Source organism: Amblyraja radiata, chromosome 3, assembly GCF_010909765.2.
Source record: "Amblyraja radiata isolate CabotCenter1 chromosome 3, sAmbRad1.1.pri, whole genome shotgun sequence".
NCBI classification, from domain to species: Eukaryota; Metazoa; Chordata; class Chondrichthyes; order Rajiformes; family Rajidae; genus Amblyraja; species Amblyraja radiata.
In genome coordinates this window covers 88,100,939-88,128,740 of record NC_045958.1, presented here as the reverse complement: position 1 = coordinate 88,128,740, position 27,802 = coordinate 88,100,939, and the positions used below count along the sequence as shown (strand labels likewise).

At 42.3% G+C, this 27,802-nt stretch overlaps 1 protein-coding gene across 6 annotated transcripts in view; it reads right to left on the bottom strand.

Annotated features, from left to right (window-relative positions):
- Positions 1-27,802, bottom strand: part of bnc2 (basonuclin 2) — a 543,948-nt gene that overhangs the window by 342,336 nt on the left and 173,810 nt on the right. The window contains exon 1 of one of the 6 annotated variants that reach the window (XM_033018264.1): positions 8,049-8,161. The exons of the other annotated variants lie outside the window; for them this stretch is intronic. Coding sequence (XP_032874155.1) covers positions 8,049-8,051 — 3 coding nt within the window. The 5' untranslated portion in view covers positions 8,052-8,161. Of the gene's footprint in view, positions 1-8,048; positions 8,162-27,802 lie in introns of those variants that run through there. 6 annotated transcript variants of the gene reach the window in all.

Below are 27,802 nucleotides of genomic sequence, written 5' to 3'. Positions count from 1 at the left end.
ATGCAGTCTCTTGAAGAGGTATCAAACCTGGCCACAAAGCCTTCAATTCCCTCATCCAAATCATTAATATACATCGTGAAGAGTAGCAGCCCCAGCACCGACCCCTGTGGAACTCCGCTAGTCACTGGCAGCCACCCTGCTTGCCACTGTGCATTCTGTCACCCAGCCAACCTGCTATTCATGCTAGTATCTTCCCTCTGATATCCTGGGCTCTCATCTTCTTTAGCAGCCTCACATGCGGCACCTTATCAAAGTCCTTCTGAAAATCCAGGTAAACAACATCCACTGACTCTCCTTTGTCTATTCTGCTATTTATTTTCTCAAAGAATTCCAACAGGTTCGTCAGGCACGATCACAAAACCATGCTGAATTCCGCCTATTTTATCATGAACTTCTATGTATTCAGAAACCTCATCCCTTATAATGGATTCAAAAATCTTACCAACCACTGAAGTCAGGTTAACCGGCCTACAGTTTCCTTCAGTCTGAAGAAGGGTTTCGGCCCGAAACGTCGCCTATTTCCTTCGCTCCATAGATGCTGCTGCACCCGCTGAGTTTCCCCAGCAATTTTGTGTACCTACAGTTTCCACTCTTCAGCTTTGCTCACTTCTTGAACAACAAAGTAATATTTGCAATTTTCCAATCATCTGGAACCACTCCTGACTATTGATTATTGAAATATCATAACTAATGCTTCCACAATCTTTAAAACCACCTCTTTCAGAACCATGAGGTGCTTACATGCCGATTGTATCTCCTGATGTAATTTGCACCCTACTTCATGGCTACTGTTTGGAGGTCTAACTCCCATCAGGGTCTTTTTACCCTTGCAGTTTCCCATTTCTACCCACAAGGAATCTATATCTGCTGATCCTTTGTCACCCCTTGCTAAGGACTGAATTTCATTCCCTACCAGATGAGCTACCCCACGCCCTCTGCCCCTGTATGTCTTTTCGATAGGACGTTTAACTTGGATATTCAGCTCCCAGCTCAGATCCTATCAGCCATGTCTCCGTAAGGCCCGCAATGTTGTACCTACAAATTTTTAACGCCGCTATAACTCATCCGCTTTATTTCAAATGCCCCTGTCCCACTTAGGAAACCTGAACGGAAACCTCTGGAGACTTTGCGCCGCACCCAAGGTTTCCGTGCACTTCCCGGAGGTTTTTGTCAGTCTCCCTACCTGCTTCCACTACCTGCAACCTCCGGGAACCGCACGGAAACCTTGGGTGGGGCGCAAAGTCTCCAGAGGTTTCCGTTCAGGTTTCCTAAGTGGGACAGGGGCATTATACTTTGTGAATTCAAATATAACACCTTTCGTTCGGTGAGAAGGATTTTCTGTTTGTATTTGGGCCAATGCATTTTGAAGAATGCGAAGCAATCTCATGGAAATAAACAAAATTATCACACTGTTTAACAGGGTAGATACAAGTATAATATTTCCTGTGGTAGGGGCATCTAGAACTGGGGGGGTCACTATCTCAAAATAAGGAGTAGCCTCATTGGACAGAGATCAGAAGAAATCTGAAAAGGAGTAAAGAAGGGTCTCAACCCGAAACGTCACCCATTCCTTCTCTCCAGAGATGCTGCCGGTCCTGCTGAGCTACTCCAGCATTTTGTGTCTATCTCAGAAGAAATCTTTCCACTCAGAGCAAAGCAAGTGTGGAGGAGGCTCGGTTACAGAGCATATTCAAAATAGAAATCCAGAAATGTTTGGATATTAGGGAAGACAAGGGGATTAGTGCAGGGCAGTTGCATTGAAGTAAAAGGTCAGTCCCAACCTTATTTAATGAGTAGGTCCAAGGATACCAAATGGTCTATTCCCACTTCCGTTTCTTATAGAAGATAGACACAAAATGCTGGAGTAACGCAATGGAACAGGCAGCATCTCTGGAGAAAAGGAATGGGTGACGTTTCGGGTCGAGACCCTACTTCAGACTGATGTTTATTATATGGTATTCCACTTGAATGAAAAAAAAGACCTCACATGATCTCCGAACAGCCTGGCTCTAATTCTAATGCTTTAAACTTCACACACTAGAACAACACTTTCAACCCAGTTTAGGATTTCCAAGTCATTTACAGCCAATGATCTTTTGAAGTGTTGTAATTAAGTAATTATAGCAGTCAATTTGTGCACAGCAATCTTCCACAATTCACAATGTAAAGGGCCTGTCCCACTTAGGGGACTTTTTTGGCGACTGTCATAGTCTTGTTGAATCCCCGAAAAGTGAATGTATCAAACGCATCCTACGACTATGTAGAAGGCAAGCTACGTCTATCTATGACTTAATTGCTGATGCACTCGTGACAATTGGCGACCCAATAGTGTGGACTGAAGACGACCACCTTTGACTTACAGACAACTACACCCACGATTACAGAAAGCAAGCTACGACAAGCTACGACTCAATAGTCGTAGGATCACCTAAAAAAATGACGTCATTTTACAATGTTATTTCACTATAAAAGTACCACTCATGGTATATGGACACATTTATCTGTTTTGTAGTAAATGCCTACTATTTTCTGTGTGCTTAAGCAAAGCAAGAATTTCATTGTCCTATACAGGGACACATGACAATAAACTCACTTGAACTTGAACTTGAAAATCATTCTGTATTTTTTTTTAAATATGTGTTGGTTCAGGAAACAACACCAGGGATAACTTCCTCCGGCTCTTCCTCAATGAACCTCAACCCAAGAGGTGAGCCCACAAAGCACTTATGGCAGACAAAGCTTCACAGCACAGTGCATGATATTTAACTGAGAATGGGATCTGGAAACTAAGCAATATCTGGTGAAAGGCCAGAAACTTGGCGATGGATTTGTAAATGCTTAGCTAACACCAGCAATAGTTGACTGTGCTCAATTTAATGGAGAGCAGAGACAAAATAACACACTAGGATTCCTCTCATTTTATCAGCTGATGTTTTAATGGCCTTTGAATTCAGACAATCAAAAAAATAAAAAGTCAAATGACCCTTTAACAATAACAGTCTGCAGAACAATTACTGTGACCACAGGGTCTAGTGTGCACTCCACATACTGCAGATTGCTCATAAAATAGGTTCTGCTTCACAGTCAATTGGTCATTACGTTTATGACCCCATAAACCTTTTCATCATAATTGTGAGGAAGGCTGAACATGATTTTTTTAAAGAATTCCCAGAATAAAAGGTACAAGAAGTGAAGTGATTAATTGTGACAGATGCTAATGGACTTTAACAAATGGTTGGTAGAAATTTAATTTCAGGAACATATTACGCCAGAGAAACTTCAAAGAATGTTATCCACTCAGCAATGTCCATGTTCCTTATATGTAAGTTATTGTACCAAAATTATGAGAATTGTGTGCTGTACAAAAAATACTGATGGGGGCAGCTATCTGGGGGCATCCTTTATCTATAACTGCAACATCACCACAAGGAATAATCAACCTCTCTTTACTTAAAATTAAGCTTCATTATGTTGCAAAGGTATTTCAAATCACTGTGGCCGAACTGTGACCAGCAGCTTGCTATGGCAATGAGGGGAAAATCACATGATTTCAGATGCATTTATGCACGTTAAACAAATCGCATCGAGATGGCAGGGAGCATAAAGTCTCCGATAAACGATGAAAGTGGAAACTCAGCTACAGGTGGTTAAGAGGGATTTTTAATGAAAGTGGATAGAACTGATGGTTTAGGATATCTAAAGACGGTGTTTGGAGCCAAGTATTGAGGGGGTTTGCAAGACTATGGGGAGTAAGTTAAGAAGTATGATAAAATGTGTTGCCAAATCCAAGAGCTTGCACGTCCTTGATTGACCGAATGGCCACTTTCTGTTCTGAGAAATGTTATATTAATAGGAAATATGAAACCACAATGAAGTACAGAAACAATTGTCCTGCCACTGAAAATGGCACTGGAGAGAGACGACTTTGTATATGAAGCTCCTCTTCAAACAGTTAAAACAGCCTTTTCCAGTTAGAATTGGGCACATTTTCACCATCCTGACCCTCAATAATGAAGATCCTCAGGGATATGCACTCTGACCTTTGCTCTGCTCCTTGTACACCCATGACTATATGGCCAAATACAACATCAATTCAATCTCTAAGTTCACTAATGATACCACTGTTGTCTGCCAGATCTACGACACAAGATGTAGGGAAGAGATTGAGCCATGATGTCAGGATCATAACCCGGCCCTTAATGTCAGCAAGATAAAAAGAGTTGCTTGTTAAGCTATGGAAGCGAGGGCATGAACTCAACCCTGTTTTCATTAACAAAGCTGCTGTAGAGATGATCAACCACTTCAAGTTCCTAGACATCCATATCACCAGCAATCTAACCTGGCAGCCTCGCCAACGGTCTGTCTGTCTTTTCGTCTCTTTTGTTATTTTTAGTGTGTTTTAAAATGTTTGTGTTAATGTTCTCTGGTTTGTTTTATGTGGGGGTGGGGGTGGGGGAGGGGGTCGGGGGAAAACTTCTTTCAATCTCACACCTTGCCGGAGATGCGATTGTTTTCCAGATCGTATCTCCGGTCGCTCTGTGGTCTAACATCGTGGAACTGGCGGCCTTGCAGTCCCACCACAAGTCCATGGACTTACCATCGGAGCCTGCGATCACTTGCCTGGGATCGACGCTCCAACTGCGGCCTGCGGATTTTAACATTGAGGAGCTCGCTGTCTCAGGTAGAGACTGATGCCGGGAAGCTCCAAAGTTGCAGGAGGTTTGACTAGCCCCGACCCGGGGTCCGATCGCCTGGCGCGGGGAGCCGAGATCCCCCCCGATGCGGGAGCTTGATCGCCCCGATGTGGAGGGCACGGCCACCGGCTAGGGGAACCAAGATCCTCCCGTCAACGGAAGGCACGAGGCCCCCGAACGCGGGAGAACAAAGTAGGGATGAAGATTGAAGTTGTTTTCCGCCTTCCATCACAGTGAGGAATGTGGAGGAGTCGCTGTGGTGGATGTTTATGTTAAAATGTATTTTGCGTGTTTTGTTGCTTTTTAGTGGTCTGCTGACGGTATGTTGCAAATCAAATTCCTCGTGTGTTGCAAAACATACTTGGCTAATAAAGTATGATTATGATTATGGTTGCTTCACACTGAAGCAATGATCAAGAAAATGATATGGTGTATTTACTTACTCAGCCATCTCCGAAAAATTGACTTGTCAAACTGCTACAGATGCGCTATAGAAAACACTCTAATGGGATGTATCTCAGCCTAGCGTGGCAACTGCTCTGCTCTGAACCTGGACCTGCAGAGAGTGGCAAATACAACCCAGTCCAATGCAAACTCATCACTTTATGGTGCATTGCATCAGGAAGGTGAAAGTGCTGTGAGGAATTCCTGCCACTTTGGCCATTTCCTTTTCACTTTCCTATCTTCTAGGAGTTTGAAACCTTGGACACCAGATTTAAGAACAGCTTCTTCCCCACTGTTATCAGGCTCCTGAACAAATGACCTCTTTCACACCCCGTCCTCGAAGGTGCATCCACGCACTCTCACTCTTAACTCTGCATCATTCAATTATTCTGTTATTGTACTTCTTTTGCACAACTGATTTTGCAGAACAATTTTACACCATTCTGTTGTTTGGTGTTGTAATGATTGCTATATTTATCATTACTGTATTATATTGTTTGCTCTGTGAGTTTCATGTGAACAATGTATTTCATTGCATCCTGAAGTATATGACAATAATCTAAACCATAACAAAGCCAACATGGGCCATAGATCATCTCCTTCCTTTCATAGATATCATAACTATAATGAAAGATACGTTTTGACTTTCAATCAATTTGTTCAAAATAAAGTCAAAGATAGGGAATATAAGCAATGTGTGAGAGGAACAAGAAACCTCTTGGCATCATGCAAATTTACAGAAGCCCTGTGTTTAACCAGTTCTAACTATTTCCAGTATTAATGACTCCACAATTGGCAACCATGGGTCTGGCTCTGGAATTTCCTCCCTAAAATTCCATTTATTTGCCTCTCTCTGATTTATCAGCACGTTCCTTAAATGTTACCTCTATGAACAGACATTCAGTTGCTTGCTTGCAGTGCTCAATGTCAGATCTTGTTTTGCTTTGCTCCCAAGTGTACCGTGGGACATTTGCAACATTGAAGGTGCTCTCGAAGGGCAAATGCTTGTTGCTTTAGATACTAACACCATGAGGACGTTCAAATATTCTTGGGGCACTAATATATGCTCCCAGAATCAGTGTTTTATTGCTGTTTCAAAGCAGTGTATATAAGTGCATCAACAACAATCCTATTCAATGAACAAAAACATTATGAACCAAAACATGCAGCGATACAAAACCATAGTATGTCAAGAAACTCCTAGCACGTTCCATGCCAAGTCCACCCTGCTTCCACGATCAGACCATCTTTTACTGAACCATAGGGCCTTGCAGTGTACTGAAGCAAAGCTGCTTACTGCTGCTACTACTCAGTAATAACAAAAGCTGCTGAGTTAAAGTTGCTAAAGAGAGTCACAGCGCACTTCATAGAAGCTTTTCACCCCATATATTTGATAGGAAAGACTGTCATCACCAAAATTGAACATTTACTGACACTTACCATTATTAGTGTGTAAAACATTCTGACCGTATGTCCATGAAGAAATGTGGCAAGAGTTTCAAAATACCTAAAGTTGCTGGTGTGTTTTAACTGCCCAATAAACATGTTGCAGAAAGTTAGGGATGGTACTTAATAACACACTTTAAACTGAGGACATATCTGTTCCAGTTATGTCATTTTATCTTTCTAGCCCATAAAGGGAAAAATTAAAACTATGCCATTATTCCTCAACCTTTCCCATTCTGTTTTTATCCCTATCTCTTTTCCCTCTTTTTGTGCAACCTTTAATTCTTATGCATCTCCTTTTATTTATCTTCTCTGTCTTTCTTTAATCACCTTGGTTACAGGATAATGCCATCATTATTTGAGATCTTCCTTCATTGTGTCACTATCATCTCACACTACCAACAAAACAAGCCCCACAAACTTAAGCTTGAAGTACGAAGTCCTTTTACATGAAGTCCCAAACAAGTAAGTTCTTGGCGAACAACTTTCTTCTGGTTCAATGGGATAATTAGATTAATTAGAGTTGCTCATCCATCCATTATCCTTTGACATCCTTACCACAGTCAGAATGATCTATTTATCTAAGGAAGCCAGCCTGGGACAGGTGAGGAATATGTAGGAATGAACTGCAGAAGCTGATTTAAACCGAAGATAGACACAAAAAGCTGCCGTAACTCATAGGGCAGACAACATCTATGCAGAAAAGGAATAGGTGACGTTTTGGGTCGAGACCCTTCTTCAGAGGATCCTTCTACAGACGATCCTTCTACATTATGAAGAAGGGTCTCGACCCGAAACATCACCTATTTATTTTCTCCAGAGATGCTGCCTGACCCGCTGAGTTACTCTAGCTTTTTGTGTCTATCACAGGTGAGGAATATCTCCCAAGATACCATATTGTTAGAGAATGTCCCTGTAAGTAGCCATTAAAATACTGCATCGTATGGATGAATTATTGAGTGGAAAACCAAGTAGGATCAAAGTAGATGGGAGAGTAGTGGACTGAGGAAATAATTGAAGGAAATGTTTGAAATGGTGAATGCTGGAGCAATTTGCAATGACTCAAGTGACTTTTGCTGCACAGACCTGCTTTCAATGTTTAGAAGCCAGGGTTTCACTTCCCAAACAACTTCACCGTGACACAAAATAAATGGAGCACTGTGTAGCAAACATTACTCACTTTCCTAAAAGCAATTCTGCCACAGCTCAAAGCGAATGCAAAACTTCCTTTCACCCCCAATTCCAAACTTGTCCCTGGTTTCAAACAATTTCCTGCTCTACAAAACATTTCTTTAAACACTTTTAACTTGATGAATTCAATTTACTTCTTTAAATTTTTCATGCATCTCTTCATTTGCATTCCTACTAGTTTATTGCCTTTAAATAAAGAATGAGACAGACAGAGAGAGAGAAAAGGAGAGAGGGTGAAAAGGAATGAGGGAGTGTTGCGGTAACATACAGTACCATGAGCCGCCTTGGCCTCCGAGTCAGTTGTACACAGTTAACAGATCGCTCCCAGCCTGTAGCAGACAGTGAAAACAGCTCTTGGCACTTTCACAAGCAGGCAACTCTGCTGCACTCTGGCGCATTCCTTCTCCTTGCCTCCCCCCACCCCCCCTCCACCCCCACCCCCCAAGTCCATTGCAAGCGTCTTGTCATATTTCCTTCAGCAGTTAATTGTCTCAACTGCAAGATTTTAAACAGCCCTGGTTAAGAAATGTGAAATCCTCTTAAGTGACCGTCAAAGTAAATCAGTCTCACGCACCAGTGGTAACATTTTCCAAGGAAGTATTCAGCCTGCAGTTCCTTTAGCTACCCCACCACCCCCCACCTCCCACCCCTCAACACTACCTCCTCCTACACCCCTTGAGATCTATCTGCACACACATGTGGCAATAAAACATTTATGCGACTTGGAATTTTAACACAATGCCATTTCCCTGGTTTAACCTGAATGGAATGCAGTAGTCGCAGCAGACTAAATCATCCTGCCATTAAACACTGCCAAGAAGCTTGCACACTGTGTTCAGTTCACCAGAGAGCAGTTCACAGACGCACAGTATAGAGAGATTGTTAATGCTCCCCTTGACCTCCTGCTACTCCACCCTGCTCCCAGTTCTGATCTTTGCCCTGTGCAAGGGCTGTGATGTGCATCACTTACACAAAACTTCTGACTCGAGTAGTGATCTGGGGAGTCACTGCAGCTGGGAGTGTCCAGATTTTAATCTGAGCTAGTGGGGAACTGCTGGATGAGTTGGCTTTCAGTTAACTATTAACTCATCAGACTCCCCCTTCCCTGATGTAAGCTTTTACCACCAGTTTGCAGTCAGTTAAGGATTGCTCATTCAAGCCACTGCAGAAAACTGTACTAACTCTTGTTAGTAAAGCAGAGGGGGATATACAAATAATAATAACAATAATAACAATTTTAAATAGATTCATTGGGATAAGGAAAGCAAATGAGAGAGACATGAATACGCACAGCCACACACAGACCACTGTGTATACACAACCCGTATGGTCGCATAGGACATAAAGCATATGTGAGACCAGTGAGAAAATGCAAACATACTGGTGAACAGAAGCCCAGTGTTCTCTTTCGCACCAGGTGTGTGCTGTGTTTGTGGATGATGTCCCTCAAACGTTAACATTTGGGGCAAACCTTTCTATGCCGCTTGTAACCCAAAGAAAATCAAGAGATAACTGTCTCACACTAGTAGAAAAGTTTAAAAAGCAAATATAAAGGTTTGCTGCTACAGAGCTGACTAATGTGTAGGTCGTTGATGATGCTCAAGTACAATACCACCAATGGGTGTTTTACATCTCACAATACCATTGTTGTCATCTGCCTTTCCTCTTCAACTCAGCAGCCATGACTTTGCTGCAAGCCCACAACACCAGTGAAAGCTGTAGAGAGGAAGTGAGTCTAATAGAACAGATCTTTCAAAGGGCTGGTACGGACACATTGGGCCAAATGTCCTCTTTCATTGCTTAAATTCCATGAGACTGTAAATAGCTTTTGTTTAGAAAATTGCAAAATGGCAAGTTTCTAATTCTAATGTGTCTAAATAACACACACATAATGCTCAATGTTATTGAAGAATATGGAGAAACGAGGAACTGCGGATGCTGGTTTACAAAAAAAGACACAAAGTGCTGGAGCAACAAAGATTAATTCCAGCATGTTATCTTTAAAAAAAGAGTATTGGTAAAGCAAGGCTCAATATAGCAAAATGAGGCCCAATCAAACAGTTTGAAAGACTGAATATTTGAAGGCCTAATCCTTGTGCCCCACATCATCAGAAGCAGAGTGAATGCCAGTTACCAATCTTTGAATGGAGATATATAGGAATTTGCCAATTTTTACTTTGTGACTTTTCCTTCTGATTAAAGTGAAAGGTAGAAAAGGAATGTTTTCTATTATTTGTTTATTGAAATGTTGGCATATTCATGTGAATTTATTGTTGTAATTCTGCCACAACATTTTATCAGCAACAAATGAATTGTCAAACCTCCAAGCATGCTCTTGTTCTTGAACCTTGATTTCCACTTGATTGAGACTCCTTACCTTTTCCCCCTCCCACTTTCTGCGCCTTCCTGTAATCCCATCCCCCCCCTCCCCACCACCACACCATTCCACTCTCGGATTTGATGAAAGAACGGCAATCTATTTAGGAAGGTGAATAAAAATGTAACTTCTGAAACTGTAGTCGAAATACATTTTAATTAAAATTATAACTCCAAGGCCCCATTGAAATAAGATAACCACAAATAAACTGCTGTACAATTCAGGTGAGACCCCTCCAGAAGGGTTTGTTAAGGCAAGAGGCAGGAATGGCTCAAGGTGAAGTTGGAGAAACACACAGAATGCAACAGGCAGATTTGGTAATTATATGAGAGAAAGTGGATGGGAATGGTTATAGTACATAGTACAGCCATTTGAGTAATGGAAATTCACACTTACAAAATTCACAAACCACTACCAAAGAATCTGGGATATGCACTGAAAAAATGCTCTTACAAAATTTAGGTGAAAATAAATTAAAGACACCAAGAGAATATTTTCAATTCACATCCCTGGATTTATCCACAGATGAAGCAGTTTCGCATGATGGAAAATTGCGATACAGGAATGGTTTCTAGGAAGTCAATTCCACCATCCACCACAAACCACCACCCCCTCCACCCCCCCCCCCCTTCCCCCGGCATCCCAGTAATGCAGGAGTCACCTTCATTGTGAAAAAATTTCAACCCCCCGCACAATGACAAAATTAAATTTCTATCACAATATATTTTGTGTTCAATAACTAACATTAAGGGCGACATTGTTGAGAAAATGTATGCATTCAATCAAGCTAGAATCTAACGGCACCACGGTGGGTGTTATTGAATGTGTGAGAAAATGGGTTACAACAAAAATAATGGAGGGGAGGGATTGATGGGATTGTTATAAGAGTCGGCATGAGCTCGAAGGGTCAAATAGACCCCAGCGACATTGCAAGGAAATAGCGAATGCAAAGGGAACATCTTCACACTATTTTAAAGGATGGGTACTTGAATCACCAGCATAGTAGTTTGCAGATTAAGCATTGATAAACAGTATTATTATCAATGGGCATTTGAAGGTCAACATTGACATGGTTGGGTCAAAGGCTTGTTTCTGTGTTATTTAACTTTTTGACTGGTCTCCATAAATGCATCTCCAAACACATGTATTATAAAAGGAGAAATGTAATAATACGTGCTTGAATTCTGAAGTCTCTCAGCCCGTATATCTAGTCCAGGATTTAAGAGTCCAAAGTGTTCTTGTCTTATTTTACTGCATCTGCTACCTCAGGAATTTCCTAAAGTGCTTCAGAAGCTTGACACAATCTCTCTGACATCCCGGATACACCCTCTGGCCATTTAAAATATGCACAATTTGAAGCCAAAGTCAAACATTGATCATGCACCTTGGCTGAATAAGGTAGGGCAGAAATTTGCTGTGACAACGTCATGTCATTTTTGACTATTAGCACTCCTGTTTTACCACATTAAAAGGATGCCCAATAAATATGTCATATGTATTGTAGAAAGTGTTGGAATGCCTTGAAAATATTTATAGATGTGCTATCAAAACACATGGGTGGTTTTGCAGCCAGTGGTGTAGGCGCAGTACACTCTGCATGCTGCTGACTCCCTCAGGCTGTTGGGAAGCAGCTGGCTTTTATTGGGAGGCTGAAATGCCACATGGCCCCCTGCAGGGAACATGTGGAGCACATGAGCAGAAGAAAGATTGAGCAAGGCTCTTCTACCAATTAGATCAATGAATTTGCGCAGACCTGCTGAGTCTAAACCAGGAAGGGCAAAGAACAAAGTGTAAATTATATTTAATTCATGTTTAGAAAGCAACATAAAGAGAGAGAACGAAGGATGGGATCAAGTAAAGAATAAAACAGAGAAAAATGTTCCTTCTTGAATCTGAAACATTAATTATGTTCTGAAGGCACACTTGCAGAGTTAAATTATCCAGGCTAGAGAGGTAGTTTAGTGGGCGTTGAGATTTGTCATGCTGCTAAATAATTGCTAACATGGGACTGAAAAAGAATTATTGCTTTCGACCATGTTTTGGTGGAGGCACAGCAACTTCGCAAGCACTAGGTGTTTCAGTGGTTTCACTGGTTCTCCAAGATGCACTGTAGTGTTGTCTTATTTCATCAAGATAACAGTATACAATGCACCTTGGAGAATCAGGATAACTGGGACGGCAGCTTGTGGACTTAATAATTATTCTTAATGCAAAATTTGAGGCAAGTACAACATTTCTTCATTTGCCAGTAAAGATGGTTTTGGGTGCACTTTCACAAAAAGTTCACTTTAAATTAATTAATACTTTCTATTGCTTCTTAACTTATTGAATTATCAATTACACTCAAGTGTGTAAAACCTAGTCATGTGAGATGGATTTTAATGTTGCAAAGCATCATAAATGTTAGTATATTGTCCTGATGAAATGGAGTCCTACATGCCAAATAGGTTAAGGGCCTCATTGAAAACAGACTTTGAAACAAGACTTTGTATTATTTTCTGCTTTCTAAACACTGATAGACTATTACCAGTTGATAAGTGGACCAATTATTAGAGCAATTGGACCAATAATGATACAACTGTATGACATTGTCATCTACAGTCTAAAGCAGGCTATTCATTTTATCCACAATGCAATAAGGGGCAGTAACAGTTTTCTGACACATTAACACAAGAATTTTCAGGAGGACAGAAACAATTCTTAATTCTGCAAGCAATAGAATAGAATAGAATAGAATGCCTCTTATTGTCATTCAAACAGGTTTGAACGAAATGTCATTCCTGCAGTTATGACATTACAAAAAAAACCAAGCCACACACTTAACACAATTTACACAAACATCCATCACAGTGAATCTCCAACACCTCCTCACTGTGATGGAAGGCAAAAGTCTTATCTCTTCCCTTTGTTCTTCTCCCACGATCCAGCAGTCCAACTGCAGCGTCGAGGCGACTGGGGCTCATGATGTTAAAGTCCCTGGCGGGCGATGGTAAGTCCCGTGGCTGTTTGAGCCGTGCCGGGCGATGTTAGGCCCCGCTCCGAGTCATTTAAACCCCGCGATTCCGGCGGGAGAAGTTGCCGTTGCGGGAGCTCCGAAAAGCGGTCTCCCACCAGGGACCTGCTAACTCCCGATGTTCCTGTCCACCGGGCCTGCGGCCAGAGCCTCCGAAGCTCCGAAGTCGGGTTGCAGCCACGCGCCACCACAGCGCTCCCTGCTCCGAAGTCGGCCAGCTCCGCGATGGCGAGTCCGCAACTGGAGCCTTCAGGTTGGTTCCGGTTGGAGGCCACCGCCGGCTCCACGATGTTAGGCCCATCGACACCGGAGACCCGACGGAAAAAGTCGGGTCCCCGTACAAGGCAGAGATTAAACGGTTTCCCCCACATATATACACAGCTAAAACATAATAAAAATTTGAACCAAAAACATACATCCAACGGGACAAAAATTAAAAAAAAGACAGACGGACTGCAGTCGAGCCGCTGATGTTAGGCGCCGCCACACTCCACCATGTCCTATTTCTACACGGTCATAATGGGCCTCAAGCACAGGGCTGTCTTAACTCCCTTCAATTTTACTATTTGCAAAGAGAGCAAAACAATTAATGTCCAGTCAGACATGCAATAATATTGTCTATTTGTGTTATTTAGTTTTGTTTTCTATATTCACAGATATGAACAAGTAGCATTTGCTTATAACCGTCATAGCAATAATAATCTCATGACAGGAATGTTGTCTGTGTGGTTTGTCTTTAAATGGTACAAGACCACACTTCGGAGATATGTGGAAAGCTGACCTTGGTTAAAGAGTAATGCCCCTGTCCCACTCAGGAAACCTGAACGGAAACCTCTGGAGACTTTGCGCCCCACCCAAGGTTTCCGTGCGGTTCCCGGAGGTTGCAGGTGGTTGCCGGAGGTTGCAGGTAATGGAAGCAGGAAGGGAGACTGACAAAAACCTTCGGGAACCGCACGGAAACCTTCGGTGGGGCACAAAGACTCCAGAGGTTTCCGTTCAGGTTTCCTAAGTGTGACAGGGGCATTAGGCTTCAAGAGGGATCAACGCAGGAGAGAGAGGCGAAGAAGCTCTAGGAGGGAATCCAGAGCTTAAACCTCTGCAGCTGATGACATGATTCCGGTCGTGCAGTGAACCTCTGCTTAATGTCTGTGCTGCTTGTGCCACACATCAAATGGCACCCAACTGTCTTATTTTATCCTTTTTTAGGGCAGCACAGTGGCACAGCAGTAGAGTTGCTGCCTTACAGTGCCAGAAACTCAGATTTGATCCTGACTACAGGCGCTGTCTGCACAGTTTGTATATTCTTCCTGTGACCACGTGGGTTCACTCCAGATGCTCTGGTTTCCTCCCACGTTCCAAAGACATGCAGGTTTGTAGGTTAATTGGCTTCTGTAAATTGCACGTAGAGTGTAGGATAGACATAGTGTACAGAGGATCACTGGTTGGCGTGCACTCGATGGGTCAAAGGACCTTTTGCCATGCTGTATCCCTAAATTAAACTATCAATAGTTGATTACTGGACCAATTATTGGAGCAATTGGACCAATAATGATATAACTATATGACATTGTCATCTACAATCTAAAGCAGGCTTTTCATTATACCCCCAATGCAATATTGTCACTGTATGTCATGTTGTCACTTGCGGGCAGAGCACAAAGACAAATTCCTTGTATGTGAATACTTGGCCAATAAACTTATTAATAAATAAATTAGTTAATTCATTCATTGAATGACTTTCATTTGTTCATTAGAAGTATGTAGGATCCAAGTCACCCCACCCTGGAGAGGTAGAATGTCTAATGTTTAGCTCTCTCTTTGCATGTGAAGTATAATCTCATGGGAAATTCAAAGATCTGCAATGAGAAGTGAAAGCCAGGCCCAATCGTACATGGCTGTTGGATGTTATAGCTCCCAAGACATGAGAGGTACTATGAAATCCCAGTACCACAACCCTAATAAAGCTCTCTGCACAGGAGCTGAATACAATTTGTTTCACGTCAAGCTTCTGCTCTGTGGCAGCAAAATCATAAACTACAACCAGGCCCCTCTACCCACAAAACACTTCTTTTGTTTCTCTTCAGAACATCCAAATTATGTGTGGAACATCTGGTTACCAGCTGTGCTATGTGGTCTCGAACAAGTTGCAAACCCAAGTGATACAGTGTGCCCAGATTACTATCATTCAATAGGGTCAGGGTCACACACACTATCAGAAAGGGACACCCATCCCACATTTCAGCTCGTACGCTACCACCCCTTCTCCCACCCCCAATTCCCTTCATGTGAAGAGAGATTAGCAGCCAAAAGAATATAAAATAATTGGTTTCATCAGGGTCAGTCCAATTGGTTTATGATGCAGTGGTGCTGCACTTGGCATTGTAACATTCCGACCATCAACCCGTCAAGAGGGAAATTCACAACACATTTCAAGAACTTTCAGCAAGTTGCCTCATAAATTATGCACTTTGGATAACACAACACTTCTTTCATAGCAAAGGTTGAAGTCTGGAAGATTGCAGATGCCAGTGAAAGGAATGGGCATCTCAGGTCATCAACACATCCACATCGGCAATGGGGACATTTCCGCTCACTGCACACATGAGGAGCATGTTTACCTGCCATGCAGAAGAACCCTATTAGTCCTATTGTCACAAGTTCTGTCGAAGCAAACTGGCACAGCAATTCTACGCAGATTTCAGTCAAGTAATGGATCTCCCCTTTGGTAAAATCGCATTAAGAAAGAGAACACCTACGTTAGCACCCAAAGAAATAAAACAGTGACTTGCATTTTCTCACAGCAAGTAAAAGTGATTAATGAGGGACATGGCACTTAGGTTAGAGGCTTTATGTTGGTTACAATATGCAGGGCCCTACTTCAATTGACGATGGGGTAAACAACAAAATTGTAATTATGAAGTGACTTTGCACCTCAAGATTCATGACAAAGAGAACCAGGTGCTAAAAGTTGGCACTGAGCATTTTCATTTTCAATAACAACTAATCTCATGGAAGCTGTACTATGCTTATAACCAAACTAGTGCTGACATAGTTTTTCATACTGACGTAATTCAAAATACATTTTTGTTTTAGAAATCTGGAATCACTGTGAAGGAATATTGAAAGAGATGCAAAGAAAGACATAGAAGGATAAATGGATCCCGTTAAACATCCAAATCTAAAAGAGCCAAAACAAGGCCGAAGTAAAATAACTGCAGAATAAATGTTTCAATGGCTTGCAAATCAGAAAACATTGGATGCTAATCATTTGCTAGAATCCTTGAACCACATTACATCTCTTCTGAGAATCAAATAAAATAAAATTCTTACAGCTCTGATCTACAAAGTTAAAACATGAGAAAATGAAAATAATCCATTGCCAGGCAAATGCCGCACAAACAGGGAAGAATAGTCTGAACAACACATTTTCTGCATCCGGTTTTGCAGAGCAGAAATTTTTCCAGAGCTGACCAGTATCTTCTCAATTATATACTTGCATCTGCACAAACAGTTGTTATGTGCTTGTTAACATGTAGATAGCCTATTATTGCAAACTGAGTTAGTTATTGTCCTTAGCATAAGTGTGTGCAAGCAGTTTAGATACAACCTTGGCTTTGGGCTTGGTTTTCTTGGTTGAGCACTTATCCTGATGTTGCAGCATAAGTACTTTGTGTTTTAATAGTAATCATTGATTTAGATTTGCAGTATTTTTAATTCCTATTCATAGAAATTAAGAAACTGTCTTTTTACACATATTCAAGCTTTTGAGATTGTTGACTGAGTTGTCCTATCACATTGCATGACAAATTGCAGAACACATTTTATTTTTCTGTATTGGTAAAGTAACAAGGAGTAGAATGTGTCATTTGTGGAGTTATTGCAACATTGGGTTAATAAATGAAGTTGGTGCAGTACAGATTTAGATAACACCATCAAGGGGACAGCAGAGAGGGAGGAAGCATCAGACAGAGGAAGAACAACACTGTCAGATGGATGGGACTGAGGGAGCACTGCATCGTCAAATGGACAGGACTGAGGGAGCGCCACACTGACCGAGGAACTACAATGTTATTACTGGGACAGGTCCGAGGAGGATTCAGATTCAGACTCAGCTTATTGTCATGTATATCAGTAATGAAATGCCCTGTCACATGAAGCGTTTAGAATAAATGCACACTATATATTATAATGATCGATACAATAGTAAATACCGTGGCAAATGCAAAACAGCATAATGGTGCAATGACTGTAGAAGAGATTGGTATTTACAAAACCTGCTTCGATTTAGCGTTTATTGGTAGAAAACCTGCTGAGCTGGATCTAATGACTTTCTCAGCAATAGCCAAACAGATAATAAGGAAAAACAATCACAGAAAATTTAACTGTAAAGAGTAACTTCACATAAAATGTTGCCATTCTCCAACATCACCTTCATCAGTGCCATGCTGTCAGGGGGATTTGGTGGTAGGAACATCACAAAGTTAGATAGACAGGGCTGAGGGAATTCCATACATTCACAATCCCTTGAAGCCCTTTTGCATCCTCTAATCATAATTCCACGTAGTCTTGCAACATCAGCAACCTAAGATATGTGGTATTTGATCCACTCAGCTACATTAGTTGAAAAGTTGGGCAGAGAAATGGCAGATGGAATTTAATCCAAGCAATTGTGAGATGCTGCATTTTGGGAGGTCAGGTGCGTGAGGAAAGTATGCAGTAAATTGTAACATCTTTACATAGAAACATAGACATAGAAATTAGGTGCAATATTTAGCAATATTGATGGACAGGAAACTTGTGACTTAGTCCATAGCTCTCTGAGAGTGGCAATGCAGGTAAATAAGATGGTAAAAGTGGCATACACATACTTGCCTTCATCTGTTAAGGCATTGAACATAAAAGTTGGCACATCATGTTCATAAGTGAAAGGAACAGAATTGGGCCACTCAGCCCATCGTCTACTCCGCCATTCAATTATGGCTGATCTATCTCTCCCTCCTAACCTTCTCCTTCCTTCTCCCCATAACCCCTGACACCCATACTAATCAAGAATCTATCTATTTCAACCTTAAAAATATCCATTGACAGCCTCCACAGCCTTCTGTGGCAATGAATTCCACAGATTCACCATCCTATGACTAAAGAAATTCCTCCTTGTTTCCTTCCTAAAGGAACGTCTTTTAATTCTGAGGCTCTGACCTCTGGTCCTAGACTCTCCCGCTGTGTAAAACTTTAGATAGACACAAAATGGTGGAGTATCTCAGCGGGACAAGCAGCATCTCTGGATAAAAGGAATGGGTGCCGTTTCGGGTCGAGAACTTTCTTCAGACTCTTTAAAACATGAAACCTAAAACTTTAGTTTGGCCACATGGGGAGTATTGTGTGCAGTTCTGGTCACTGCATCACAGGCTTTGGCGAGGGTGCAGAAAAGGTTCACCAAGATGTTGCCTGGTTCGGAGGGCATTAGCTATAAAGAGAGTTTGAAAAAATTTGGATCGTTTCTCTGGAGCATTAGAGGTTGAGGGGCGACCTGATGGGCTCTGCCCGAGCTGGCTGCCTGCCCCCTTTCCAGAGGTACGTCCGTGCCCGGGTGGGGTTAGAAAGGGACTACGCCCTGTCCACGGGTAGCTTGGGGGATATCCGGGACCGCTGGGCACCGCAGGGGGTTGAATGCATCCTCAATAAGGATTGTAACATAGTTGTATAGTAGTTTATTTAGGATATTTGTTTGTATTGTATTATGGTAGTGGGTTCTGGTTTGTTTTATTGTAGTGCAAATATTATTTTTTAATAATTGAATACATTTTTTGATAAAGAAAAAAGAAAAAAAGGGGGGCGATCTGATTGAAGTGTATAAAATTACGAGAGGCCTCGATAAGGTAGAGAGTCAGTGTCTTTTTTCCCCAGGGTTGAAATGTCAAATACTAAAGGATGTAGGTTTAAGAGAGAGAGAGAGATAGTGTAAATGAGTCAAATTCATTTTACACAAAGAGTAGCAGGTGCATGAAATGCATTGCCGGGGAGGTGGAAAAAATAGATATGATAGCAAAGTTCAAGAGACATTTAGAGAGAAAAATAGGCAGGTAATAGAGGGATACAGAGTATATGCAAGCAGATGGATTAGCTTTAATTTGGCATCAAGTTTGGTATAGACATGGTAAGCCATAGGGCCTATTCCTCCGTTGTATTTTTTGATGTTTCTCTTGTTAAGTGGGTTGCGGAAAGTACTGTCGAAGCAGTGACTCCTGCAATACCCCAGCAGTCACATCTTACTAACTTACAAATGATCTGTTTATTCCCAATCTTTACTTTTGGTCTGATATGCAAATATATTGCATCATAACTCTTGGACTCAACACCTCTTAACTCATCAGAAGTTTGAGGAAATTCAGCATGTGGCCAAATACATTATTGAAATTCCACAGGTGTATAGTGGGGAGCATACTGACTGGTTGCAAAGTGGTACAGTAATTCTAATGCTTATACCAAAAGAGGCTGCGGAAAGTGATGGCCACTGCCCATTTCATCATGGCTGCTGCCCCTCCTACCATCAGAGGGATCTACTTTTTATGGAAGTAGCTGCTAATGTCAAAGACCCATACCTCCTCAGCCTCACTTTCTTATTGCTACAATCAGGAAGATGGTACAAGAGCCTGAGAACAGCACCCTCCAGATTCAAGACCAACTTCTCCCATCAACTACTGGGTTCTTGAACCACCCTGCACACCCCTAACTACAACTCTACCTCACCACTGAACCACGACAGACTTTACACTACTATAGTTACTGTAAGTGCCTTGATATTTGCACTACCATGGTCTGGTTTACTTAGAATAGCTGTTAATTTATTGCATATTTATTTGTTGTTGCTATATTTAATGTTCCCTAAAGCTGCAGTGATACTTTTTTCAGGCTTACATCCAAATAAATGCTCTTGAATCTTCAATCTCTTGAATCTCAATAATTATCTAATTCTCAACGTGTTTTTATTACACTAAAGACATCTCCTCTCCCTGGTCATTTTATGCTTTATTTTCCCTACTCCAATGATCTCTATTAACCACATGCTTGGCAGAGAAAGGTTAGACCTTGGTTAGTTTTCCTGCTGCATTCCAACATCAACAACTGGAAGAACTATTTGAGGTCACAGAGAAACCACTCGATCAGTGAGAGGGTACAACGTAACACTGACAAGGATTTGGCGGCAAGACACACACCACTTTTTGCTGTGGGTCATTGTGAAACGCAGACAAGAAATAATGGCAAATAACAAAAACCTTTGGGTTAAGAGATGGGAACAGATGAGCTAACCCCATTTTTGTTCATGTCAAGTGCTCAATAGTGGTGTAACTATAAGATTATTTGCGCTATAACTTGTCTAGTTGGTAACTGAATGACTATCCTTGTAATTTCATGCCAGCTTGCAATTTCAAACTCAGTAATAATGCGTGTGTATTATGAAAGTGTATCGATGACAGTGTGGGCGACGCTAGCTATATGTTTGTGCATGTATATACTGTGTGTGCGAGCGTGACTGAGGCGGCAAGACGGTTGTTCAAATCAAAGATCAGGTTCAAATCGTAAATCTGTCCGAAACAATAAAATACTTTCTGTCAGAGGTGCCCCTTTACAAGTGGCAAATGGGAAGGGGGTAGGCCATTTGGCCTCTCGAGCTTGTTCTGTCACGGGGTAAACCCGATGCGTTGCAAGGACTAAATGTTGTCAATTTAAGTGGGAAAACATTGCCAGTACAACGCCGCAGCGCCAACTGGCTTTCGACATTTTTTAGCAGCGTTCTCGTGGTTTTAGTGCGTCGGCGACCGCCTCGCCCCCACATCCAGGCCCCTGTCTGTGGGGGCAAGATGCATTTGTGACGGTGCCAATTGAATCTTTCAGCTAGCCCTCGCTCTCTCTGCCCTCGACTTGCTTCCCGGGCTGAAGTATCCGAGCCTTCCCCACCCAGCATTCAGTCCCCTCCCTGTCTGTGGAGCTTCGCCGCACGCTCTTGGCAATGTCTTCCAGCTAACGGGTGGGGGGAGTATTTAATTTAATTCGTGTGCGACTTGCCCATACTACTTTAATGACATATTGCTTGGGACAGTGCGGAGAAGCAAGGAGGAGGAAAAGCTGGCGTAAGCAGCCAGCAAGAGCCCAGTGTGTGTGGCCAGACAGCGGGAGGAGCAAAGCCTGCAACACTGGAGCGGCAAGACAGCTGGGTCGGCGTGCTAAATCAGCGCTTTAGCAAATCAATGCCACTTGAAGAGTACAATGCGAGCCCTCACTGTACAGACGCCAGAGACTGGAGAAATGCATTCTCAAGTATTTCACATTAAGAGGGAATAATGTGTTAATTTATAACTCTTCACCCTGCACACTTGGATTATCCATCTGTGTCAGCGGTTTGACTTTGTAAATTTATCAAAAACAGGGAGAAGGGAAAGGCATCCTCCAGTCAAGAACCAGGGAATAGCACTTAAAAAAAAGATGCAGCCCATTTTTGCCCCTTCAGCTTCGTTACAAGGGCTGTCGAGCCTTGGGGAGCAGTGCTCGCACTGCGGCGGTTGTGCGAGGTCTCATCCTTCACGTATGACAGGAGGGGGAAGGATGCAGCAGCCGAGGCTGTCAGCAATAGACTTTAGAAAAGTTCGAAAGTCTGCAAATTCAGTTGCTCCTGCACTTCGTGTCCGCGCCCGCCCGCTCATGCACGCACACCGTCTCAAGCACAAACACTATCCCCTCACGCATCTGAACGCCTCCAAATTATTCTTACGCATATTTATGTTCCCGTGCACACTTAAACACACACAAATCGCACACTTTCATTAGAACCTGCAATTTACACGCTAGTTACACACGGTCTCAGCCACCACTACACTAGGCTAACTACTGTCACAAAGACAGACAGTAATTAAACTCTGATTAAGTTGCAAGGCAACACAAGCCCACGGGGGGTTGAGTAATTTTTGGAAAGCTTCATAGAGTGGATCAGCTGACCGAACCTCGGGCCTGAAATGTTAACTTGGTTAACTCTTCATGGACCAGATCTCGCGGTTAACATGGGGGGAAATTGAACAACTTTCGGATTCTTCAAAAAATAAGTTGGAATACTTGGAATTCTGAGCGGATTCGTCTTGAACTACAACACGATTCTAATGTTTAACATCTTGGTACAATTCTTCACACGTGGTCGGCAGTCCATCCACACTACTACGCGTGTAAAAGAAACATTATTTCTGTACGTTTCCTTGACAAGTATTTTAACTATCACCAGAGCTGATGGTACCAGGCACGCTGCCGAAATTTCACAACGTCCAGCGCTCAGTCCACGGGCAATAATACTGGCCTCACCCTTTAGAATTATTAACCTGCCTTGCGCTTGAGGGCCGCGGAATTCGGGGAAGGAGAAGGCCAAGGATCAATTAGGAGTAGTTTGTTCAGAAACCTGCGAGTTCATTCAACGAGAAGGACGGGGCCAACCTGGCAACACCAAGTTCTCCTCAAACTGAATACCAGTTGGAAATATATTGTCAACATTTATGCCCCATCGACAAATCCATCAGTTTTAACTATCACTTTCTAACCTGTTCAGCCTTCCCGTTGTTTTATTCATTCTATGGATATGGCCATGGCTTGCAATCTTTATTTTTCAGCACCTATTGTGTATGTCTAATCGTCCCTGAACGGAAATGGGTCTGCAGTCATATATTGGACCGACTAATCAAAAACAGCGCATTTCATCATCTAAAGGACATTAGTGAAGCAGATAGACACAAAATGCTGGAGTACCTCAGCGGGACAGACATCATATGTGGATAGAAGGAATAGGTGACGCTTCGGGTCGAGACCTTTCTTCAGCAGAAGTGTTTTTAGGACAATCCAGTGGCTTCTATTGTTGAGACTTGTTTATAAAAATAAATTCTGATGTATTTCACTCAAGTTTAAATTTCGCAATTGTTGAAATTATTCAAACTCACATATGCGTCAGATCAGTGGCCCAGAAGCCTGACCATTTTGCTCGGACACTCACCATGTGCACTGTGCTATTCCATTCAATACTCTACGCGAGCAAATTCCACATTCTCGCCAACCTTTGGGTGAAAGGTTTTCTAATCTTCCAATTATACTTTTCCCCAAAACTAGTTGCATTCCCTTCAACAAAAAAAGGTTAATTGCTTTAAAGGCTTTTATTATATTTTAAATACGCCCCCCTCCCCTCCCTTTTCCGGGGTTACGTCCGTGCCTGGGTGGGGTTAGAAAGGGAATACGCCCTGTCCACGGGCTCCACAGGGTGTTGAATGTATCCTCAATAAGGATTGTAACATAGTTGTATAGTAGTTTATTATGGATATATGTTTGTATTGTATTGTGGTGGGTTCCGGCTTGTTTTATTGTAGTGTAAATATTATTTTTTAATAATTGAATAATGTTTTTGATTAAAAATGTGTAAAGAGAGCCAGACTATTCATCCTTAATATGTCCACCTTCACATTTCTGGTATAATCTTTGTAAATTGTATCTGCACCCTTTCCATTGCTTCTACATTGACCAGAACTGTGCACAACACTCCAAACGTGATCTAATGAAAACCTTATCAAGAGATTTTAATATAATCGCCCTACCTATCAATTCTATCTCTCTGGAAATAAACGTATGTGTTCTGCCTGTACAATAACTTTGCCAACATGCACTGCAACGTTTAGTTATTAGTGTATTTGTTCTGCCAACTCCACTCAGCCTCACATCTTCCTATCAAAATGTGCTACCTCATATTTATCTGGTCTGTACTTCAGTTGTTACTTATTTTTCTATTCTCTAAGGTGATTAATGCACTCCTGGAACTTGGTGACCCCCCAGTATTGCCAATTTAGCAATATTCATAAATTGTGCTCTGGATTAAGAGTCTGATTTGTTAATATAATCGAGAAGAGCAATGGTCTCAACAACGACATTGTGGATCTGCACTACCCACCTGCTACCATTGGGAATAGCCACCTTTTATTCCAACTCTGAAGGTCTGAAGATCTGAAGAAGGGTCTCGACGTGAAACGTCGCCCATTCCTTTTCTCCAGAGATGCTACCTGTCCAGCATGAGAGGAGATCCAGCGTTTTTGTGCCTACCTTTTATTCCAACTCTCTGCTTTCTTCTGACTCCATATTTTTTTGTCCTTTATTTTTTTTAATTTACTTTGGCATTGTCTAGTCTTTCTGTTCCACGTCGGAAAGCCAAGAAAGGCTTCTCGAGCAAGATATTTCATGCTGAAATCCACACTGCCGAATCGTTATTGGACTTTTAATTTCTCTTTGTTGACTTGTTTTCCGTGTTTACCGAGTAGTGTTCCGTTACTTTTTTCCTACCAGGGTGTAAAGACAACGTCCTATCCCCCCTTCTTAACTATACGTTTTATCTGCGCCATTTACTTATCATCTGCACTTTTTTTCTCACTGATTATTAAATATCTACAAAAGTGGGTGGGTACAATTTGTCTGGAGCACGGGTTTTAGCTCGGAGTTTGATTCGTTGATTGAATATATTCCCTGTTGTATTTTACCATTTTATTTTATGTTCCCTGTCCATTTAATCCCAGAGTTCCCCTTTCCCTTCTTAATGCGTTTTACATCTAATCCCCTCAAATTCTATTCTTCACCGCTGGTTAACGTTTGCCTCTTTCAACACCCTCAATTGGTCCCTTGTCTTTATTTATTCATGGAATCTCCATATAACCATATAACCATATAACAATTACAGCACGGAAACAGGCCATCTCGACCCCTCTAGTCCGTGCCGAACACATAATCTCCCCTAGTCCCATATACCTGCGCTCAGACCATAACCCTCCATTCCTTTCCCATCCATATAACTATCCAATTTATTTTTAAATGATAAAAACGAACCTGCCTCCACCACCTTCACTGGAAGCTCATTCCACACAGCTACCACTCTCTGAGTAAAGAAGTTCCCCCTCATGTTACCCCTAAACTTCAGTCCCTTAATTCTCAAGTCATGTCCCCTTGTTTGAATCTTCCCTACTCTCAGTGGGAAAAGCTTTTCCACGTCAACTCTGTCTATCCCTCTCATCATTTTAAAAACCTCTATCAAGTCCCCCCTTAACCTTCTGCGCTCCAAAGAATAAAGCCCTAACTTGTTCAACCTTTCGAATCTCATAGTTCTTTTTTATCCCCTTTCAGAGGAATATATATCTTGCATTCTAATCACTGTTTTAAATGTTCTGTATCGCTCTTTGCCAGTGTTGGACATATTTTCTCCGAGTTGTTCCGCATTAAAATCTGCCTTTCATCAATCTATTAACCTCATTTTTATCCTACACGTGTCCTTATCTATTACCATCTTCAAAAGCAACACTGCAGTTTCTCGCCGAGGGGCCAAGCTGAATACAGGGTTGCGTCTAAGCCTCCTGTTGTTGCGCGTGTGGCTGGAGCGGAGCAGCGGCAGGTTGCGAGTGGGGCATTCTGCCACATTCCCGCTGGGTTTCATACTGCCATCGCCTCCCACCAACCATGGTATCCCATCCCCCCACCTTCAAACTGAGCAAACGGAAAGGGTACAACTAAAGAGTTCCATTCGCGGCCGTATTCTCTCAAAGCCAACCTCGCCCAGATAATAGTCCTGAGAATGGCAATAAAGTCAATGCTGGCAATTCCCAGCGGGTCAGGCAGCGTCCGCAGAGGAGGAGCTCGCTTTTTCAGGTCCATTATCTTTGTGTTTTTTTATTGCAGAATTCCAGCTCCACCTGCAGGTTTGGATTCTATCAAGGATGGGTTGTGCGCAGTTGGTTAGTCAAGAGGAACAAACGCCAGTGGCGGCTCCCTGGTCAGGTTCCACTGAGCGGCGCTTTCACTGACACTGAAGATAGACACAAAATGCTGGAGTAACTTAGCGAGGACAGATAGAATCTCTGGAGAAAAGGAACAGGTGACGATTCGGGTAGAGACCTTTCTTCAGACTGAGAGTGGAGGACATGTGCCTACCTTGATACTTCGAATGAAACGGAGATACCTGGTTTGACTTCTGGAAGTCCAGCATCCTGCCGCCACTGCCCCCTGAAGAATTGAGCCTAGCCCGGTGTTGTGGTCTGGGCTCAAACACATGACACCCACCCGTCTCCAAACTCCATCTCGTTGACTTGAAGATGGCAATAGATTTCTCGCGTGGTTTCAGCTTTTGTGCGCTCACCTCAAAATGCTGTTCACCGTAAATACACATTCACCACTCGCAATTATCAACCACCCGATTATATTGCCGGTGAAGTGCCAACTCCCGACCAACTTTCTTGCTCTGGGATCAGCGGGGAGTGTTTGGCCTTGATTTCTGAGCTGCGAGCGCGTCAACACACAATTTTCACGTGAATTGTCAGTGCGTGTAAAGCGTCCGTATCAGCGGCCTTGCAAAAAAACTCTCCCACGGCTCTGCACTTCTGCACTTCACCCCCACGGCTCTGCACTTCACCCCCACGGCTCTGCACTTCACCCCCACGGCTCTGCACTTCCACCCAACCCTTCAGCCAAAGGGTGGACCAATATACAGCACCGCGCACCGGGAAAATTACAAGGGGCGCTTGTGGGGCCAATTCACCACAATATTCCACATGTTAGTGCATTGCTGCACCGTTCTCCCGCACAGTGTTCCGCAATGAATTCAATTATTTTTATGTGGATCCTATCCGAGTAAATGCCATTATATCATTATGGATATATAAACAAATACCTTGCAACTGACAAGGGCGATTAATTGATAAAGGCTTTGAATTTGTAAGTTTTATCATTGAGACATTTTAAAATCAGTTTTACTTTAATCCCATTTTTGAAAGGGTTATGCTATTTTTCTGTACATCCCACTAAATGGTGGAGGCGGAATTACGTTCCCGTATCAATTTAACTCTATTTTCTTTGTCAAGGTATGCGGACGAGGTGGAAATAGAAAAATTGTATGGATATTTAAAAATGTAAACATCGTTACAAGTGTAAAGTTATAATAGACATTTAACCATTAAGAATCAAACTACAAATGTGGGATTAAAAGTAACCCCCTTCCCACTACCCAGTAATGCGAGGAATGTCACGTCAATACCGACGACAATCTCAGGTTCGACTAATTCTCTCTATCAATAATCAGAAAGGTTTTTCATGTTACACAGAAAACAACTAGGTCCAGCATTGATTCTCAGTCCCGCCCACATCGCACTATTCCTGGCTGTCCCGACTGAAGGTTTTCCCAAATGGGAATTCGCTATTCTTGTCAATCGCGGTGCCTGTAAAGTTAATCCTCTCCCGTGCCACCTAAAGGGTTAAAGCTCTGAGGTACAGTTGTGACTTGTCAATGACACATAATACCCTGGGTCCTTCAAGCAATCAACTTTACTTGACATGTATTTGCTCATCACAGGACCCGCAGTACTACTGGGAAAATGAAGAAAAACCTAAATTAACACTTGACATTCAATATGGTCAAGTCCTTAATTGGCTGGTCTTCCGGAGAAAGCAATTTTCTATTCCCCAACCTGTTCGTATGTCATGTGTAGAGTGGAGCTCTTGGCCATCACTGCTGTCCCCAGCTCACTCTAATGAGTGCAGATGAATTAGTGCTACGTGACACGATTTTAGCAGTCTCCCCCCCCCCCC